This window comes from Sorex fumeus, unplaced genomic scaffold (assembly GCF_029834395.1).
Source record: "Sorex fumeus unplaced genomic scaffold, SorFum_2.1 ptg000013l, whole genome shotgun sequence".
Classification (NCBI taxonomy): Eukaryota; Metazoa; Chordata; class Mammalia; order Eulipotyphla; family Soricidae; genus Sorex; species Sorex fumeus.
In genome coordinates, this window is record NW_026606070.1 from 3,137,783 (window position 1) to 3,156,103 (window position 18,321).

Below are 18,321 nucleotides of genomic sequence, written 5' to 3' on the forward strand. Positions count from 1 at the left end.
GATGGCTAATGAATTCTTCATCTATTCATTGCTTTTGGGTGATTTAAAAAAAAACACGAAGATTGTTCAGCAAAGGTATGAGCTTTATAGTGTGTGTGTGTGTGTGTGTGTGTGTGTGTGTGTGTGTGTGTGTTTTCTAGTAACCTGCTTCCCTTTGGCTCTTGGAAACTACACAGTGGAATTCTTTTGATTCTCTCTAAAGAAAGTACCAAATCGCAGGATTGATTTTATTTATAAATGCACACCCACCTCTCTCACTCTTCACCTTCTTCCTGTTGGTTTGTATCGTTAATAACTAGGTTACCCGGAATGTATTTCCTGACCAAATGGTTTTAACAGCCTACACACTGCATCCTGCTTTTGTGGTTTTACGTGTGCTCAATTTAGGAAGAGAAGTCAACCATTGCCAACATCTATAAGCATCAAATGGAAAAGAGATTTATGTACATATCCTTTAGTGATACAGCCAGTTTAGAGAAGGGGTTATAGTATGTAAGACTCAGTTTAGTAATAAAAGTCCTCATCTCTGACTGGTTCTTTCCCTGTCATTGGTAAAAGTGAAAACATTGCAAATATATGAATATATATTTTTTCTTATGAATCATTTTATGCTAAACTGCCATGGAATCATATAGGTAAAGCCATTTGATACCTAAAATCTGTGTCCTCTGAGATTAAAAAGCATCTTTTGACTAAAATCTACAAGGAAGTGGATTTTGTCTTATTGTCTTATAGCTTTTCTTTTGAATTTGAACTAAAAGTTAATTTTAAAATTCAAATTCAGGAAGTTAATCAAGAGTATGAACTTGAAAAACAAATTTCATTTATTTATTCAACAAAATGTTATTTACACTTTTATTATTTAACTTTTGTCACTAAGTTAGAAAAGAATTAACAGTGAAATTGCACATTAAAATATAACGGTGATTGGACCAGGGGTTTGGTTTGAGAATGTTTCGCATGAATGCCCAGGTTTACCCCTGGCATGGCCAAAACAAAAACAAAAACACAATAGTGAATGTAAGAGTAATACTATTGGAATATATTTTAAGTCTTAAAAGTAATAATCTGGAGCGATAGCACAGCGGTAGGGCGTTTGCCTTGCACGCATCCAACATGGCCGACCCGAGTTCGATTCCTCCGCCCCTCTTGGAGAGCCCGGCAAGCTACCGAGAGTATCTCGCCCGCATGGCAGAGCCTGGCAAGCTCCCCGTGATGTATTCGATATGCCAGACACAGTAACAACAAAGTCTCCAATGGAGACGTTACTGGGCCCGCTCGAGCAAATCGATGATCAACGGGAGGGCCTTTACTTTACTTTACTTTAAAAGTAATAATCAGGTGGGGCGGAAGGGGGAATGGGGGTGGGAGGGATACTGGGATCCGTGGTGGTGGAGAATGGGCACTGGTGGAGGGATGGGTACTCGATCATTGTATAACTGAAACCCAAGCACAAAAATTTGTAAGTCTACAACTCTACCTCATGGTGTCTCACTAATAAAAATTAAAAAATAAATAAAAATTCAGAAAATCTAAAAGAAAGTAATAATCAAAGCATTTATACTGATTGCATAAATATTGACTGGTGCAGACGTGATGGTGGCAGGTCTTTGTATTTGCCCTGGTTTCCATATGTTCCAGTAAACATATTGAGTAATAAAAATTCTCAGAGCCAGAGTTAGAAACAGAAATGTCTATTGAAAAGTAGAAGAGAAAGAAATGCCCCCGCCAGAGAGGAAATTACTCTAGGTTTAAGTACATCTCCATTCCGTGGAGTTTTTATTGGAAAACCGGGTCTTGGTGTACTCACCATGTGACAAGATTGCTCCACAGAATATGAGGTTTCCTCTTTGTTTACAGAGCAGTCTGGATTATTTAGAGCTCGTGGGTTATCAATTTGGCCATTACCTAGATATTGACCATTGGCTCTTAGTTTCCTGTAAGCCCAAGGTCTGGAACAGAATCTATGGGCTTGGGGAATCGTTAATTTCCCATTCTCGGAAAGAGCCCAGAAATTTGCAGGAACGTTTAAGATGGGAGATGGAGCCAGTTAAAATGGAGCTGCTCATAGCAGCTGGCAAGGGGAAACTGAGTCTTCCTCTTTCAATTTTAATGAAAGGAATAATTATTCTGGCAAGGGGAAACTGAGTCTTCCTCTTTCAATTTTAATGAAAGGAATAATTATTCTTTTTCTTTCTTTCTTTTTGTGTCACCCAGCGATGCACAGGAGTTACTCCTGGTTCATGCACTCAGGAATTACTCCTGGTAGTTCTCGGGGGACCCTTTGGGATGCTGGGAATCGAACCTAGGTTGGCTGTGTGCAAGGCAAATGCCCTACCCACGCCCTACCCATGGGAAAAAGTAATTTTCCCATGTGATTTTATAATTTTTTGTGACATTTCCATAGTAAAAGTAAAGGCCCTCCCGTTGATCGTCGATTTGCTCGAGCGGGCCCAGTAACGTCTCCATTGGAGACTTTGTTGTTACTGTGTCTGGCATATCGAATACTCTCGGTAGCTTGCCGGGCTCTCCGAGAGGGGCGGAGGAATCGAACTCGGGTCGGCCATGTTGGCTGCGTGCAAGGCAGACGCCCTACCCGCTGTGCTATCATAAACTTTTAAAATTCCATATTAATTACATTTGAAAATTATATTTCCCCCCTTTGTTTAGATACATTTTGTCCAATAAATAATTTCATTAATTAGAAGGTGTCATATAGTTTGCCTGTCTTGATGGTGTATTTAGTGGCTTACCAAATTTAGTTGCTAACATATTATATGGTATTTTCCAATGCTGTCCAGGACATGGATTTTTGATTCAGAGAATACTGTGATTTGTTTGACCATTTGGGCAATATTAGAGTCAAACATAGCTTTCTGCATTTTTGCATATAAGAGAAATCACTTTGTATTAGTCACATTCCTGACCCTATTCACTCACCACAATACCCTCTCAGCCACACTACAGCAAATTGCACTGTTTTATCCTCATTTATAGCTGTTGATTCCATTTGTATATACACTTTCATTTTTTTTACACATCTATTTCTTGGACACTTGTGGACCTTGCATTTTGCACAGGGAATTAGCCAGACAGACTCCACTGTTTATTGTTATATTCTGCCCTGAGTTGCTGCTGGACAAATGTAGTCCTCCCTTCTGCCCCTCAACACATTTTGAGATGGTGATTGCATGTAGTAGATTTATTAGATAGTGTTTGGAGACTGAGGCCATGCACAGGAAAGGATAACTGCGGTGCACCTCAGAATTAGTCTCAACTGACTATTGGAAATCTCCAGGAAGGATGTGGTGGAGAGGTATGCTTGTAGCACTGTAGCACTGTCCTCCCAGTGTCCATTGATTTGCTCAAGCGGGCACCAGTAACGTCTCACAACGTCTCACAACTTGTTGTGAGACTTGTTGTTACTGTTTTGAGCATATCAAATATGTCAAAAGAGCTTGCCAGGCTTTTTCGTGCAGGCGAGATACTCTCGGTAGTTTGCCGGGCTCACCGAGAGGGACGGAGGAATCGAACCTGGGTTGCGTGTGCAAGGAATACGCCTTACCTGCTGTGCTATCCAAACTCCAGGCTTGGATAGTATCATGTCTATCAGTCACTGAATGAAGGTTGCTTATGAAAAGTGTGTAACCTTGACTTGTTCGGCTTCATCTGAGGTCATCACTTTGGTGTTAAAAGTACTGTGCCATGATCACCCCCCCTACAGGGTATGTGCGTGCGTGTGCGTGTGTGTGTGTGTGTGTGTGTGTGTGTATGCATGCACGTGCACACATGTACATAAATACACGGAGGCATGTGAATATGATTTTATTGTATTCAGGAAGGTAACTATAACGTAATGGCTTTGTGAAACTGTTTAAATAATGGGACATAACAACAAATGGCTATATATTTCCTTTTTGAACAAACCCCATGGAAGTGTCAAAAAATTATTGGAAATTTTTCAGCCCAATGGTTGCAAAGGCGATGAAAATTGCCGATAAAACCTCAGTAAGATTTTTCCCTTTTTTTTGTAACCTGAGCAAAAAAATAAAAGATTAGTCGTCACACTGAAAACAAAGTAAGATTATTGAATCCAGACCCTTCCCAAAATTACTAAAGAGCAACGAAAACTTTCAGACGTTAGTTTGTGATCAGTGGTACCAGCGATGCTAATGTACAGACGTACTTGCTAAACTGTTGCCAGTAATTGTTAAGGCGTCACAGAAAATCGGAGTGATTAGAGTGTCAGCCAGGGTTCATGGCTGGAGACAGGAACATTTTCAGAAGACAGAGACTGATGATGCTGATCGATGCTTGCCAAACCACTGGAGGCCTGAAGACATTGTCTCTAGTCTGGGCTTTCTGGAAAGGCGCCCAGTCCCCAAGCATGTGCCTCGAGGCGGGCAGCTGACAGATCTGCAATCTCCTGTGTTCACTGAATAGTGGTGATGACTGACTCCAGAGCCCAGACCAGGAGCTCTGCACACCTTAGTGCTGCTTGATGCTCGTGGCTGCCCTGCACGATACCTCTGCGTCCACAAGCCCTCTCCTTGCCCAGGAATGGCACCGATCACTGCTTCAGAAGAAACCTCACGTCTGCAGGGGAGCTTGCTTGCCACCCAAGGAAGGCTGGATGAGGACCACTCTCGTTTAGATTTATAAATCCCTCATAAGTGCATCTGTGTCTTCAGACTGGAACCCAGAACACTCGCTGGCGAAGCACCTGTAAACCCATTACTGCTGTATCAAATCCTTCCCCCAAAGCTGTTGGCTTGGGCCATCTTCGTTTTTTAATGAGAAAATGGATGTCTGCATCTCAGGAGCTGCACTGCTGAGACTCAGGCCCAGCCTCACCACCAGGAAGAGGTGCTGGAGGGAGGGAGAGGACCAAGACAGTTCTAGAAGAAACTCACCTGAAGTGAGCCTGCCAGGAAGCCCCGCCTTGCTGTTTCCTCAGTGGTTTCTCAGGAATCCTGTAGCTGTCTGTCTTGGCTTTTTTTTTTTTTTGCTTACTTTTTGGGTCATACCTGGTGATGCACAGGGGTTATTCCTGGCTCTGCACTCAGGAATTACTCCTGGCAGTACTCGGGGGACCACATGGGATGCTGGGAATTGAACCCGGGTCGGCTGCATGCAAGGCAAAGACCCTCCCTGCTGTAGTATCGCTCCGGCCCCCTGTAGCTGCTCTGTCTTACAGGAACTGATCTATCTCAGGTCCTGAAATTCACATTGTCAGCCTCATTTGTAAAAATTCATGGGTATGACCAAGTGCTAATTTATTAAAGTTTAAGAAGTGAACACAATCAAGCTGATGAATATCCTTGCATGCAGAATTCTCAGGAAGAAGGGAATCCCTGGAGGGTTGACTGCAGCTGGTAGGATGAGCCTGAGGAAAAACTGACCAGAAACTACTTAGCAGGAACCTCTGACAGGTTTCCTACTGCTGTAAACCCACACCTGACTCAGTGTCACCCTGGGGAGGCACTTTTTCCTTTGGTCTGCAGTGCCAGAATTTCCTTCTCTGTCCTACACACAGATTTCTCTTCCCCCTACAGGATGGTTCATGACTTTCTGCTAAAGCTCTTTGGACTTAAACATTAGTCTTTCTTTTTTTTTTTTAATTTTTATTAGTGAAGGTAAAGGCCCTCCCGTTGTTCATCGATTTGCTCGAGTGGGTCCAGTAACTTCTCCACTGGAGACTTTGTTGTTACTGTGTCTGGCATATCGAATACATCACGGAGAGCTTGCCAGGCTCTGCCATGCGGGCAAGATACTCTCGGTAGCTTGCCGGGCTCTCCGAGAGGGGCGGAGGAATCGAACTCGGGTCGGCCATGTTGGCTGCGTGCAAGGCAAACGCCCTGCCGCTAGCACCATGAGGTACAGTTGTAGACTTATAAATTTTTGTGCTTGGGTTTCAGTTATACAATGATCGAGTACCCATCCCTCCACCAGTGCGCATTTTCCACCTCCATGGATCCCAGGATCCCTCCCACCCCCATCCCCCTCATCCCACCCTGCCTCTGTGGCAGGGCATTCCCTTTTGTTCTCTCTCTCCTTTTGGGTGTTGTGGTCTGTAAAAGAGGCACTGAGTGGCAATCATGTTCCATCTATAGTCTACTTTCAACATGCTTCTCCCATCCTGGGAGGATCCTCCCAATATCCTTTATTTGGTGCTCCCTTCTCTATCTGAGCTGCCCTTTCCCCTAGCATGCCCGGCTGGCCTCTAAGTCATGGAGTAATCCTCCTGGTACTTATCTCGGCTATTCTTGGGTATTAATCTCCTATTTTGTTACTTTAAAACATTAGTCTTTCTAAGGTAGCAGTTCCGATAAATCTACTAATGCTGATAAAACTTTGTAGCTTCAGAAAGCAAGTTTGATTCTTGAAGTAATGAATGCACCATTGTCCTTGTGTACTGCCAATAATATCCATTTGACTCTTGCCTTTCTTTGCCTGTGCTGCCGTTAGTCAGTTAGTAAAACAAACACCAGAACGCACATACTTCTGCTAACCTACAGTTTAATAACAGCACAATTTAAAAAAACATGTACACACGTATATATTTACCTTTATTGAACATAGACTTGTTGTGAGTCAGTAGCACGGGATCTGACCATCAAGGACTCCATAAACTGGATGATTTGTGTAAACAGAATAAATAAAAAGGGCTGGAATGATAGTGCAGCAGGTTGCTTTGCACAGGACAGACCCAGGTTTAATCTTCGCAGCCCATAGGGTCCCCTGAGCACCACCAGGAGTGACCGACGTCTCTCAAGTGCAAAGCCAGGAGTCAGCCCCGAGCACAGTAGGGTGTGGCCCTTAAACAAAAACAGAACAAACCCCCCACCAGAATAAATAAAAGAGTTGATAGCTCTGCCTTAATCTTCTCTGAGACCCTGAACTCTGAACTTACAGCCTCTGAACTGTAAACAACGTTTCAAGGCTCACATTTCAGAAGATCTGTGCAGACAGGAACCTTCCAGAGGAAACGGAACAGATGGTTATGGGTCTTGAAATTACAGTCAGACACATGGTGGTAGGACTGGGCTGATATTTCACTTAAGGAAGAAAAACTTAAGGGTCAATTAAAAGAGCTGTATTTTTCAGTGCTTATAAATTGGGCCAGACCTTGGGCTCAGTTCTATTCTTATGGGTCTTAGATAATGAGAGCACTTTCTCCCGAGTCACCTTGCTAGGCAGGGCGGATGCTAGCCAATGGACCATACAGAGACCAGTTGGCTTCTTAGGATGACAGAGCTTTATCTTTTAAAGGGGTCCAACAACAGAATGAGGTGCTGTGTGATGAAAGGTGTTTGTGGAGGGATGGGTGTTTGATCATTGTGTGATTGTAACCTCAACATGAAAGCTTGTAACTATCTCATGGTGACTCAATAAAATTTTTTTAAAAAAAAGGTGTTTGTGGAGGTGTTGAGACTGATCAAATTTAATATAAAAATATCTGGGAGAGGAATAAGTGCTAAGTGTAGCTTTGCACCAGAAAAACTTGATGCTTTTGTGCAGACTGACCAGTGAATCTATCATGATCGTAGAGTAATATATGTATATAACTTTTGTTTTCAGTTTGGGGGCATGAGACACATAGTTCTTATACAGGACACTGCTACACTCTTCCCTGACAATGAAGACAAAAGCAATAGAACATAAAGTTTTAGGGATGGGAAAGGAAGATTTTGTGAGCGGTTCATTACAGAATGAACAGAATTAAGAGACTCATTTTCTTTGCTCCAGACTCCGTGTGTTCTGAGTACAGGAGAAAAGTGCCATATATTGATTTGTTTTTCAAGGCTGGATACATTATTCTTGATAGTTTAAAAATTCCACCTTTGTATTTCAATGCAGTAGTTCAATGCTTCTGAGAGCCCCCTCTACTTGCATTCCTTATTTTAAGCCTCGTTATTGTTTGCGAGTGTATTTTCAGTATCAATCAACCATTGCTTTTAGGGCCATTAACATCATGCCTTAAAAACTGTTCCTGTGTGTGGGCAAAGAATGAATGTCCATTTAAAATAAGCAAAGAACAATGGAGCTTTATTTCTAGCAAACACTTAAGTACCACACACAGCACTTTTCTGAGTTTCTTTGATCTCCTACTCATTGATGCAACTCCATGTTCTTCCTAAAGGACCCTTCTTTTTATTTCTTTCCCTGGCGAGCAGGATGTCCTTACACTAGTCACTCATATCTCTGCTGATGTGGGTGGGATAACAAAACGGGGTTACCTTTACCGAAATCTTTAGTTGGGAAGCCAGGCATTCGACATTCTTTGTTAATTCTTGGTTGCTCTTGGCTCTCTGCAGTGCTGCGTATGATGCCGTCCTTGACAGAAATGTGGCTATTAAGAAGCTCAGCAGACCCTTCCAGAACCAAACACACGCCAAGAGAGCTTACCGGGAGCTGGTCCTCATGAAGTGTGTGAACCATAAAAACGTGAGTCAGTGTTTTCAAACCTCTGGTGGTGAGAGGTTGTGAGATCAGGAAAGGAAACTCAGGTGGTGAGCTCACTCGGGTCAGATGATGACTTACTGCTTCAGATGGTGTTTCCTGCCCATTTGCCTATTTGATTCAGTTGTTCTAGTATTGCTGTCTGCTTAAAAAGTGTCTAAAATACGTATAGTACTCTAAGATCGTGATAGAGTCACTGGAAGGTGAGCAGGGGAAGAATCTGGGAGCAAGCTCTCTGTCATGAAGTTAGCCACTTTCGGTTATCTTCTACCCAGTTAGTCAGAGAGCTTCCTGCCTTTCCTAAATCCAACACAAAAATACAAACATCCTGCAGTAGAATATGCTGTTTGTGATTTCAATTCCCCCATCCACCGGTGATGGTTTTCAATCTCCCTTTCCATATAGCTGCAGGCTGCCAGGTCCTCCAAATGTTAAAGGTACACACTGTGCTGTGGCATCTTGGTTTTGTTTTTGTAGCTGGGAAAACATGCAGAGATAGAATGGGGTCCTCAAAAGCGTTTCTCATTGGAGCTCAGCAGGGTGAATCACTGTAGGATGCTCTTCCCTTCATTTTTTATTTTATTTTATTTTTTTTTGCTTTTTGGGTCACACCCAGCGATGCTCAGGGGTTATTCCTGGCTCTGCACTCAGGAGTTATTCCTGGCGGTGCTTGAGGGACCATATGGGATGCCGGGGATTGAACTCAGTTCGGCCGCGTGCAAAGCAAACGCCCTACCCGCTGTTCTATCACTCCGGCCCCCTGCTCTTCCCTTCAGAGCATAATCTGCTTCAACCTCAGGCAACTTCTCCAGAATTCTTTCCTGCTCCTCCCTCTCCATCCTCCCTCCTTCTATCCCTCCCCCCTTCCTTCATTTCTTCCTCCCTTCCGTCTCCCTCATTGTAGGGTCAACTGGAAATTTATGATTATTGTCATGAACTAAAGTGAATGCATGTACATTTTATTACCATTTATCACCGTGTAAAGTTTTGTTCGTCTCTTTTTGGTATAAAAGTGGTGTGTGACCTTTATGCGCACTTTCTGCTTCTTTTGTTTGTCTTGGGTCACAGCTGGCCATGGTCAGGTCTTACTCTTGACTCTGTTCATAGCTCATTTTTGGTGGTGCTCAAGGGGCATATATGATACAGATTGAATTAAACCAGGGATAGCCCTGTGCGAAGCAAGGCCTTAACCCCTGTATTATCCTTTGTCCCTTCTCTTAATATTTAATTTTGTTTACAATCACGGTCACAGTTCTCCCATTGTTCATCGATTTGCTCGAGCGGGCCCAGTAACGTCTCCATCATGAGACTTGTTGTTACTGTGTCTGGCATATCGAGTACATCATGGGTAGCTTGCCAGGTTCTGCCGTGCAGGCGAGATACTCTCAGTAGCTTAACGGGCTCTCTGATAGGAGCGGAAGAATCGAACTCGGGTCGGCCATGTTGGCTGCATGCAAGGCAAACGCCCTACCGCTGTGCTATCGCTCCAGCCCTTGTTTACAATAGTACCTCATTACCCATTTTATACTACTGCACCATGCTTTTCACCAGAGGGCCATGAGCCCTCAACTATTAGCCCAAGATCCCTCCCGGTACCCACGTTTCCCTCACACCTGATCTCAGAGTTTGTTTTCTTTAGGGATTGTCTAATACCTTTGCTTTATTTCTCTATACTCTGCATATGAGCAAAATCATCTGGTATTTGTCTTTTCTTTCTGGTAAATTAGCATAGTCTACTCCAGTTCCTTCCACATTGCAGCACACTTCAAGATTTCATCTTTTCTCATTGCTGAGTAGTACTCTCTCTCTCTCTCTATATATATATATATATATATATATATATTTATTATGTATGTATATAATCTTTTCTCATTGTTGAGTAGTACTCAGTTGTATGTGTGTACATATATATGTATGTATCTGTGAGTGCATATACAGACATATATCACTTTTTTTTTATATATTCCTCTGTTGTTGGACATTTGGATTATTTCCAGACCTTGGCTACTGTGAATTATGTTGCAATCAACATAGGTCTGTGAGTGTCCCATTGAATTATTATTTTTCGTTTTTAAGGGATAGATACCGAGGGGTAGAATTTTAGGGTCATATGGAAGCTTTTGTCTTGAGTTTTTTTTTTTTTTAATTTTTCAAAGAGGTTCAACAGGGCAACAGTCCCACTAACAAGTATAAATGTTCATTTTCACCATATGCCTGCCAGCATTAGTGTTTCCAAACTTTTTGGTGTTGACTATTCTCGCTAATGTGAGATGATATTTTATTGTTTTCATTTACATTTCCCCAACAATCAGTGGCAATACACTTTTTCATTAGTCTATTGGCCATCTATCTTATTAGAGAATATATCTATTCATTAATATCCTCCCTTTATTTTTGATGGGGTTGTTAGATTTTTGAAGGTGTTTTTTATCTCTACATATCAGTCCTTTGAAGTATGATGTTGAGTGTTTTTAATTTAGGCCTCATTTCTTTTGCAGTACAGAAACTTTTTAGTCTGACGTAGCCCTTTTTATTTCAGTTTTTCCTTTCTTTGCCAATTTGGTCATATTATTAAAGATTCTCTTGAGGTGAAATGGGCTAGCATCTTTTTTTCTTTAAGTCTCTTGTATCTGCGTAGATGTATATGTATTCTGCAGTCTCTGTTGCTTTGTTTGAATTAACATCTAAGTGAATTGCTTTCCAGCATAGATAAAATACTAGAAACACTGTTCCACTATATATGTTCCAATGAGATATACCCAAAGCAATTTCAATATACCATCTGATACATAATGCCGCTGGCATATACATACAAACATGTGAAAAATTTGGATGGTATTGGAATTTTTTATTCAATAATTCTAGCAAATACAAGTACCTAAAAATCTTAAACCACTACTATATTTGACTACATTTCTCAGATGTTTACATCATTTTTGTTTGCTTCTATTGCTTTATATATGCCTATAGTTATTTCTGAAATTTACTTAAATTAGTGCATTTCCAACTGTTAGATGGTTGCATTTATTCTGTGAACAAAGTTGCTTTTTTCCTTTGCTTCCTACTGGCGCATTTAATACAGACTATTGAACTGAAAGAGCATTTCGAGTTATTTATACATACAACCAATTTGAAAATGTGACAAAGGAATTTAGAAGTGAATTTGGCATTTTTGTCTGTATATTAATCGCTGATATAGACATCCCTTTCCTTACACATATCATTTGAGCATTATTTTAAACAATACATGAATGTGAAATAGACATACAAGAAACAGTCCTAAAATAACAAGTCACAAAAACTTTTTTTTTCCCCTTAAATTTTTATTAGTGAAACACCATGAGGTACAGTTGTAGACTTACAGATTTTTGTGCTTGGGTTTCAGTTATACAATGATCGAATACCCATCCCTCCACCAGTGCCCATTCTCCACCACCACGGATCCCAGCATCCCTCCCACCCCCCTTCCCCCGATCCCCCATCCCACCCTGCCTCTGTGGCAGGGCATTCCCTTTTGTTATCTCTCTCCTTTCGAGTGCTGTGGTTTGCAAAAGAGATATTGAGTGGCAATCTTGTTCGGACTATAGTCTACTCTCATCACGCATTTCCCATCCTGAGAGGAACCTCCCAACACCCTTTGTTTGGTGCTCCCTTCTCTATCTGAGCTGCCTTTTCCCCTAGCGTGTGCGGTTGTCCTCAAAACCATGGAGTAATCTGCCTGGTACTTATCTCGGCTATTCTTGGGTATTAGTCTCCTATTTACAAGTCACAAAAACTTTTACTTTAGAATGAACATTGCTTTAAATTAGACCCTACTTTGCCCATTTGTAAAAGCGAACATGACCTTTCTAAATTACATTGGGTGTTTCACGTTCACCTCACTTTTCTTGGATGTCCTTTCTTCCTTTTTGGTTTAATTACATGGTAACCCTATATCTTTTGTGGAGAGGTGGGCTCTAAGTTCCTTCTGGAAATGGGAGCTGTCTTCTCAGGGGGGTGTATTTGGGGATTTAATGAGCTACTAGTAGCCCATTGATTGCAACTGGGGTCATGTTCTGTTTGTTTAATTAAACTGCTGATTTTTTTCTATAATGGGGGTACTAGATTAAATAAGTTTCAAAAACTGCTCAAGAGCAATACTGCCATCATTATTTCCCCCCTCTGATTAAAAAATTTATGTTTTTCTCTAAGAATTTAACTTTTTTAAATTGAATTATTACCTGTCACAAGGTTACCTATTGTTTCTAAGTAAATTTTTCTGTATTCTGTGAAACTGTTCTAGAAAATGTCTCCAACTTTTCTGCTTCCACCATAGCCTTAGTAGGTGAATAAGTTCAAATATGTTTCAATATATGCATTATTTTTGTTCTGTTTGGGAAAGGGGCCATACCCAGCAGTGCTCACGGCGTATGCTGGGTTTGGACTCAGGAATCACTGTTGGCTGGTGCTTAGGTGACTAAAATGAGGTGCTGAGGATAGGAATTGGTTTGGCTGCGTGCAAAGCTCAAAGTACAGTTCTCCATCCTATGCTAATAAGCTTTTAAAATAATTTATTAACTTCTCTTTTCTTTCTCTCACCCCTTTCTCCCTTCCATTGTCTCTTTTCCAGATTATTAGTTTATTAAATGTCTTCACACCCCAGAAAACACTGGAGGAGTTCCAAGATGTGTAAGTCAAAACACTTGTGGAGGGAGGATGCATAGCACTCAAATAACTAAGAAACACCAACAAGAAGAAAAATAGATAAACTCCCAGAGGGCATAGGCGTCAGCAGCAAATTGAAGGGAACCAGGGTGGGGTGGAAAGGGCTCTTTTTGTGGACTTCCCTTCCAAAAGCATATTTCTTGCACTCTGTGCTCTTGGTTTAATTGGGGAAAGCTTATCAGTTATATACTTTTATTGTTAGTCTATTAGTTTTCTTGAAAGAGGGACATCATTAAAATCATTTTTATTATGTCTTCCTATCTGTGTGGTTGATTATGAACAAAAAGAATCTCTGTGGAACTGTAATGAAAGTAAACAGGGGAAGAGTGAATTCGATCACAGTATCTTGTTTAACACAGATGCAATGCAGTTAATGAAAGATGTTCTTGATTTATCGTTATTCTTAGTGTTAATAGTTGCATGCTCAGGAAGGAGTCAAGACTACCCAAGGAAAACTGAGAAGAGCTAAAGAGGTATAGTTTTTGAGCAGAAATTAGACCTTAATAAGTGCCAATAATTTAGTGACTTTGTGGTAGCTTCATGACCAACACACAGAATTTAGTGAAATGTAAAGGTGGAATTTAGAAGACTTCTGGAATCTTCTAAATGATTTTTGCTGAAAGGACTATCCAGGTCTTATGATCTAACTACTGTGGTGGATTTACCTTCCAGTTATTTAGTAATGGAATTGATGGATGCCAACTTGTGTCAGGTGATTCAGATGGAATTAGACCACGAGCGAATGTCCTACCTGCTGTACCAAATGTTGTGTGGCATAAAGCACCTTCACTCTGCTGGTATTATTCACAGGGTAAGCAGTGTCACGAACGGGCTGGTTCTGGAAAAGAGAAAGACTTGGTTATTTTTCTGTTACGTAGCAGGTCATTGTTAAATATAATGAACATTATTCCCCCCCCGCCCCATGACTATAGAATTAGCACATGGGTCACTAATGCGTGGAAGAAAAGTTTCTCCATGTTCTAGTTGGTTATGTGTAACACTTTGTCTTAGCTTATTGAAAACTGGTTTCTGAGAAGCCTCATGCTTTTGAACCCTCTGATTGGCAGAGGTCGTGTGTGTAGCTGAAAAAAGACAGTTTATTTCTACAGTTTGTTTTTGACAGGCTCAAGACAGCTGCCCTCATCTGCTCTTCTGTCAGTGATAGAAATGAAATATAAACTAAATGAATTGTGTTACACAGATAGAAACCTAACACATGACAAAATGACACTTTTTTCTTAAACCGTTTTCTTCAGATGAGCACATTTTATAAAAAAAAAAAAAATGTGAGTATGATTCCAGAATCTGGCTTTGAAAAGTTGTAGAGAAGTTGTAGAGGTCGTCAGAAAGTAAAAAAAAAAAATTCATTGTAAACTTCTTTGAAAAAGTCATTGTTTAGTTTCAGAGGATTCTGGACTCAGAGAGGCCCCATTTCTGCCATTGCAAAACTTGGGCTTGATTAGGTAGATGTGAAGTCACATTCCATGTCAGACTGTTTTTTTTTTTTTTGTATTCACTTTGAAAGTTAACATTTTTTTTCTTTTTTTATTAGTGAAAAACCATGAGGTACAGTTATAGGCTTACAAATTTTGTGCTTGGGTTTCAGTTATACAATGATCAAGTGCCCATCCCTCCACCAGTGCCCGTCATCCATCCCCACGGGTCCCCATACTGTTTTTTTTTTAAATTTTCTTTTCTTATCTTCTTTTTTTAGGATTTGAAACCAAGTAATATTGTAGTCAAGTCTGATTGTACACTGAAAATTCTCGACTTCGGACTGGCCAGGACTGCAGGCACAAGCTTCATGATGACCCCTTATGTGGTGACACGTTACTACAGAGCCCCAGAGGTCATCCTGGGAATGGGCTACAAGGAGAATGGTAGGGATGGTTCCAACAGCAGACAGAAATATGAAGTAATGGTAGGGCTGGAGCGATAGTAGAGTGAATAGTGTGTTGGCCTTGCACATGGCCAACCCGGGTTCATTCCCAGCACCCATATGGTCCCAGGAGTGATTCCTGAGTGCAGAGCCAATAGTAAGCCCTGGGCACAGCCAGATGTGGCCCCTCAAAAAAAATGGATTAATGAGCGCATGTTTCAGATAGCCACGAATTATATGCTCTTATCGTGCATATGGATTTTATTTTTTAAATAGGATTCTAGCATTCACATTCAGCCTTATTTAAACACCAGCTAGAATCAGTTATTAAAAATCTGAAGGATGTTTCTAGCAAAGCAGTACATTTTGCTAAAACACCAAACTGTGGGAGCTAAAAAGAATTGTAAATGGGGCCTGATTAAGCAGTGAAGTGGAGGCTGATTAGTACACATGCTAGAGATATTGAGCAAAATTGTTATTTGGTTGCTGTGTGGTTCCCTCAAACTGAATATGAAACAGAAAATCATTTATGTATTGCTCTTAATCATTTGGCTGTCATCTCTTAGATGGATGGCTCCAGTCATCAGGAATAACAAGCCAAAGAATACCACAAATGTGAAAAGAGAGAACTTTCATAAGTGCTCAACAAATAATCATTTTAGGACAATCTAAGTAATGCAAGTTGGATAAGAGTTTCTTTAATCCTTTAACATGCTCCGTAAATAATATTTAGACTAGTGAGGGGCTAGTAAGTCTCTATAAATTTCAAAAACTTGTGAGAAAGAACAGTAAATTTCACACTTTCATCAGAAAAATCTAATATCTTGGGATATTTTCAAAGAAAAGTGGAAAGGCTCTTCTAAATGTATCCCAGTTTGGGGGCTAGGGAGATCGTTCAGCGGCTAACACACTTGTCTTGCACATGGTGGACTCTGGTTCCATCCTTGATACCGCATAAAGTTTCCCTGACGCGGTCAGGAGTAAGTTCTGAATACTGCTGGTGTGGCCCAATCATTTTCCCCTCAAAAAAGTGTTCCAATTCAGTTTTGTCTTGTTGATTAAGATAGACAGGTTTATAAAATACCTTGCATTTCAGTATAGTATTTTAAGCATTTGTCCAACAATGAATGGGCATATTAAAGATCATGTGTGCAGTATACTTAGAAACTAAGACTGCATTCAATTAGAATTATATATGTACACTTATTTTATATTCTATTCTATTAACTCCTAGCTGGGCTGGAGTGATAGCACAGCAGGTGGGGCATTTGCCTTGCACGTGGCTGACCGGATTAAATTCTTCTGTTCCCCTTGGAGAGCCCGGCAAGCTACAGAATATCCCACCTGCACGGCAGAGCCTGCAAAGCTCCCCATGGCGTATTCCATATGCCAAACACAGTAACAACAACTCTCACAATGGAGACGTTACTGGTGTCCGCAAATCAATGAACAAGGGGAGGACAATGCTACTAACTCCTAGCAGTCTACCAATCCCACATAATAATTATTGATTTTTTTCCATTATATGCTATAGGGTACTTTTCTTGAAAATTGTCTGGCCACTGAAAGGCTAAAAAAATTTCTGTGACATCAGCTTTGTCCATTTATAAGGAGGAAAAGAATTTAGTTCTTGGGAAGGTCAGATTCAGTTTGATAGGAAATGGCATCATTCTGGTGTCTTTCGACATGGAGGAAGCAAATCTAGCCCTCTTTTGTGGCAACATCACATACAATTTATTCGAGAAATAAAATATTTGTAAATGTTATTCATAAGTAAGTTTTTTAAAAAAATCGAAAGGGAAACATCTACAGTGTCAGAAATGAAGCTGGGAAATTTGAACAAGCTTATTTTGGTTTTTCAGATCTCTGCCCCACAGAGGGCATATAATTTCCTCCCTTTTCAAGACTCAAAAGACTTGCAAGTACTGCCTCTGTTAATTGGCTCTTCAAGAGTTTTTAATTGGCTTCCCGAGGGTTATCATGCAGAAATACCTGCTTGCTTCTACTCAGGCATGTTCAGCTTCTCCTATGCATCCTAACCCTGTCTTCCTTTCCTGTGGAGCATTTCAGCCTAATGTTTGTGCCCCAAAGTTTCCTTTGTCCATGTTGTAAAAGGAACGGGAAAAGGGTAAAGTTGGGTAAGAAAAGGTGAAGCATGTTTAATTAACAAATCTGACAAGAGGGGCTGGAGCTATAGCACAGCGAGTAGGGCATTTGCCTTGCACGCAGCCAACCCAGGTTCGATTCCTAGCATCCCATATGGTCCCCCGAGCACCACCAGAAGTAATTCCTGAGTGCATGAGCCAGGAGTAAATGTGCAATGCCGGGTGTGACCCAAAAAGCAAAAACAAAACAAAACAAAAAAACCAAATCTGACAAGAGAGGAATATAGACACATATACATTGACAACCAGTTTTGACACGTTATATACATTCATTAACAGGGGACTGTTTCATAGGCATGTTTTCATCATATGTAGATTTCCTTCAGTGTTTCAAAGGAAAGTGATGTTTATTTATAAGGACAACTCCTGAGTCCACAAATAGCAGGGCATCCAGTACTTCTACTTTAAACCGTGATTGTAGCTATTTCCTCATATTTGGACTTGGTTGGATGTGCCTTATTCTGAACAAACAGAAAATAGTCTCTTGCCATCCTGTCCCATATTGCTGAATGCAATAGAAAATGGAAATAGCCCCCTCATCAGTGGATCATTTTCTTTCCATCCTGAAAATGATATTGAAATACTGTTGGTGGCTTTTGGCCATCATGGGATGATGTTTCTGATTTAGCTGCTACTTTTTCACGTCACCAGTGCCGATCTTTATGGCACTTGAGTGGTGATATTAGATGCAGAGTAATTTCTTAATGTTAACTTGTGTTCTCACATTAGAATTTATTTATAGAGTATAGTGCTAATACGAATGACCTTTTTTGTTTGGCTTTTGGTGGGAGAAGAGTTGTGCCTTCTAACCAAACTGTTCTGTTTCGTCTTCCTTCAAAGATCAACTACTTTAGTTAACTGTGCTTTCCTCCCTTTTCTTCACCTCCCTCTCTCCTGTTCTAGTGGATATATGGTCTGTGGGATGCATTATGGGAGAAATGGTTCGCCACAAAATCCTCTTTCCGGGAAGGGACTGTATCCTTGTACCTTTGCTGAACCTTTTCCTGTTTTGTTCATTCTTCCTTTAAATACTTAATGACTTTACCAGGAGAGTAAAGATAGAAGCAAAAAGTTGGGTAAGTGGTATAATTGTGATTTAAAAAGATAACC

General features: G+C 40.8%; 1 protein-coding gene across 4 annotated transcripts in view; it reads left to right on the forward strand.

Moving 5' to 3' along the window:
* The window catches only part of MAPK10 (mitogen-activated protein kinase 10), a 276,377-nt gene that overhangs the window by 184,009 nt on the left and 74,047 nt on the right, over positions 1-18,321 (forward strand). For all 4 annotated transcript variants that reach the window (XM_056111174.1, XM_056111173.1, XM_056111175.1 and 1 more), the window contains 5 exons: positions 8,319-8,448; positions 13,073-13,131; positions 13,840-13,978; positions 14,882-15,047; positions 18,115-18,186. In XM_056111174.1, coding sequence (XP_055967149.1) covers positions 8,319-8,448; positions 13,073-13,131; positions 13,840-13,978; positions 14,882-15,047; positions 18,115-18,186 — 566 coding nt within the window. The remainder of the gene's footprint in view (positions 1-8,318; positions 8,449-13,072; positions 13,132-13,839; positions 13,979-14,881; positions 15,048-18,114; positions 18,187-18,321) is intronic.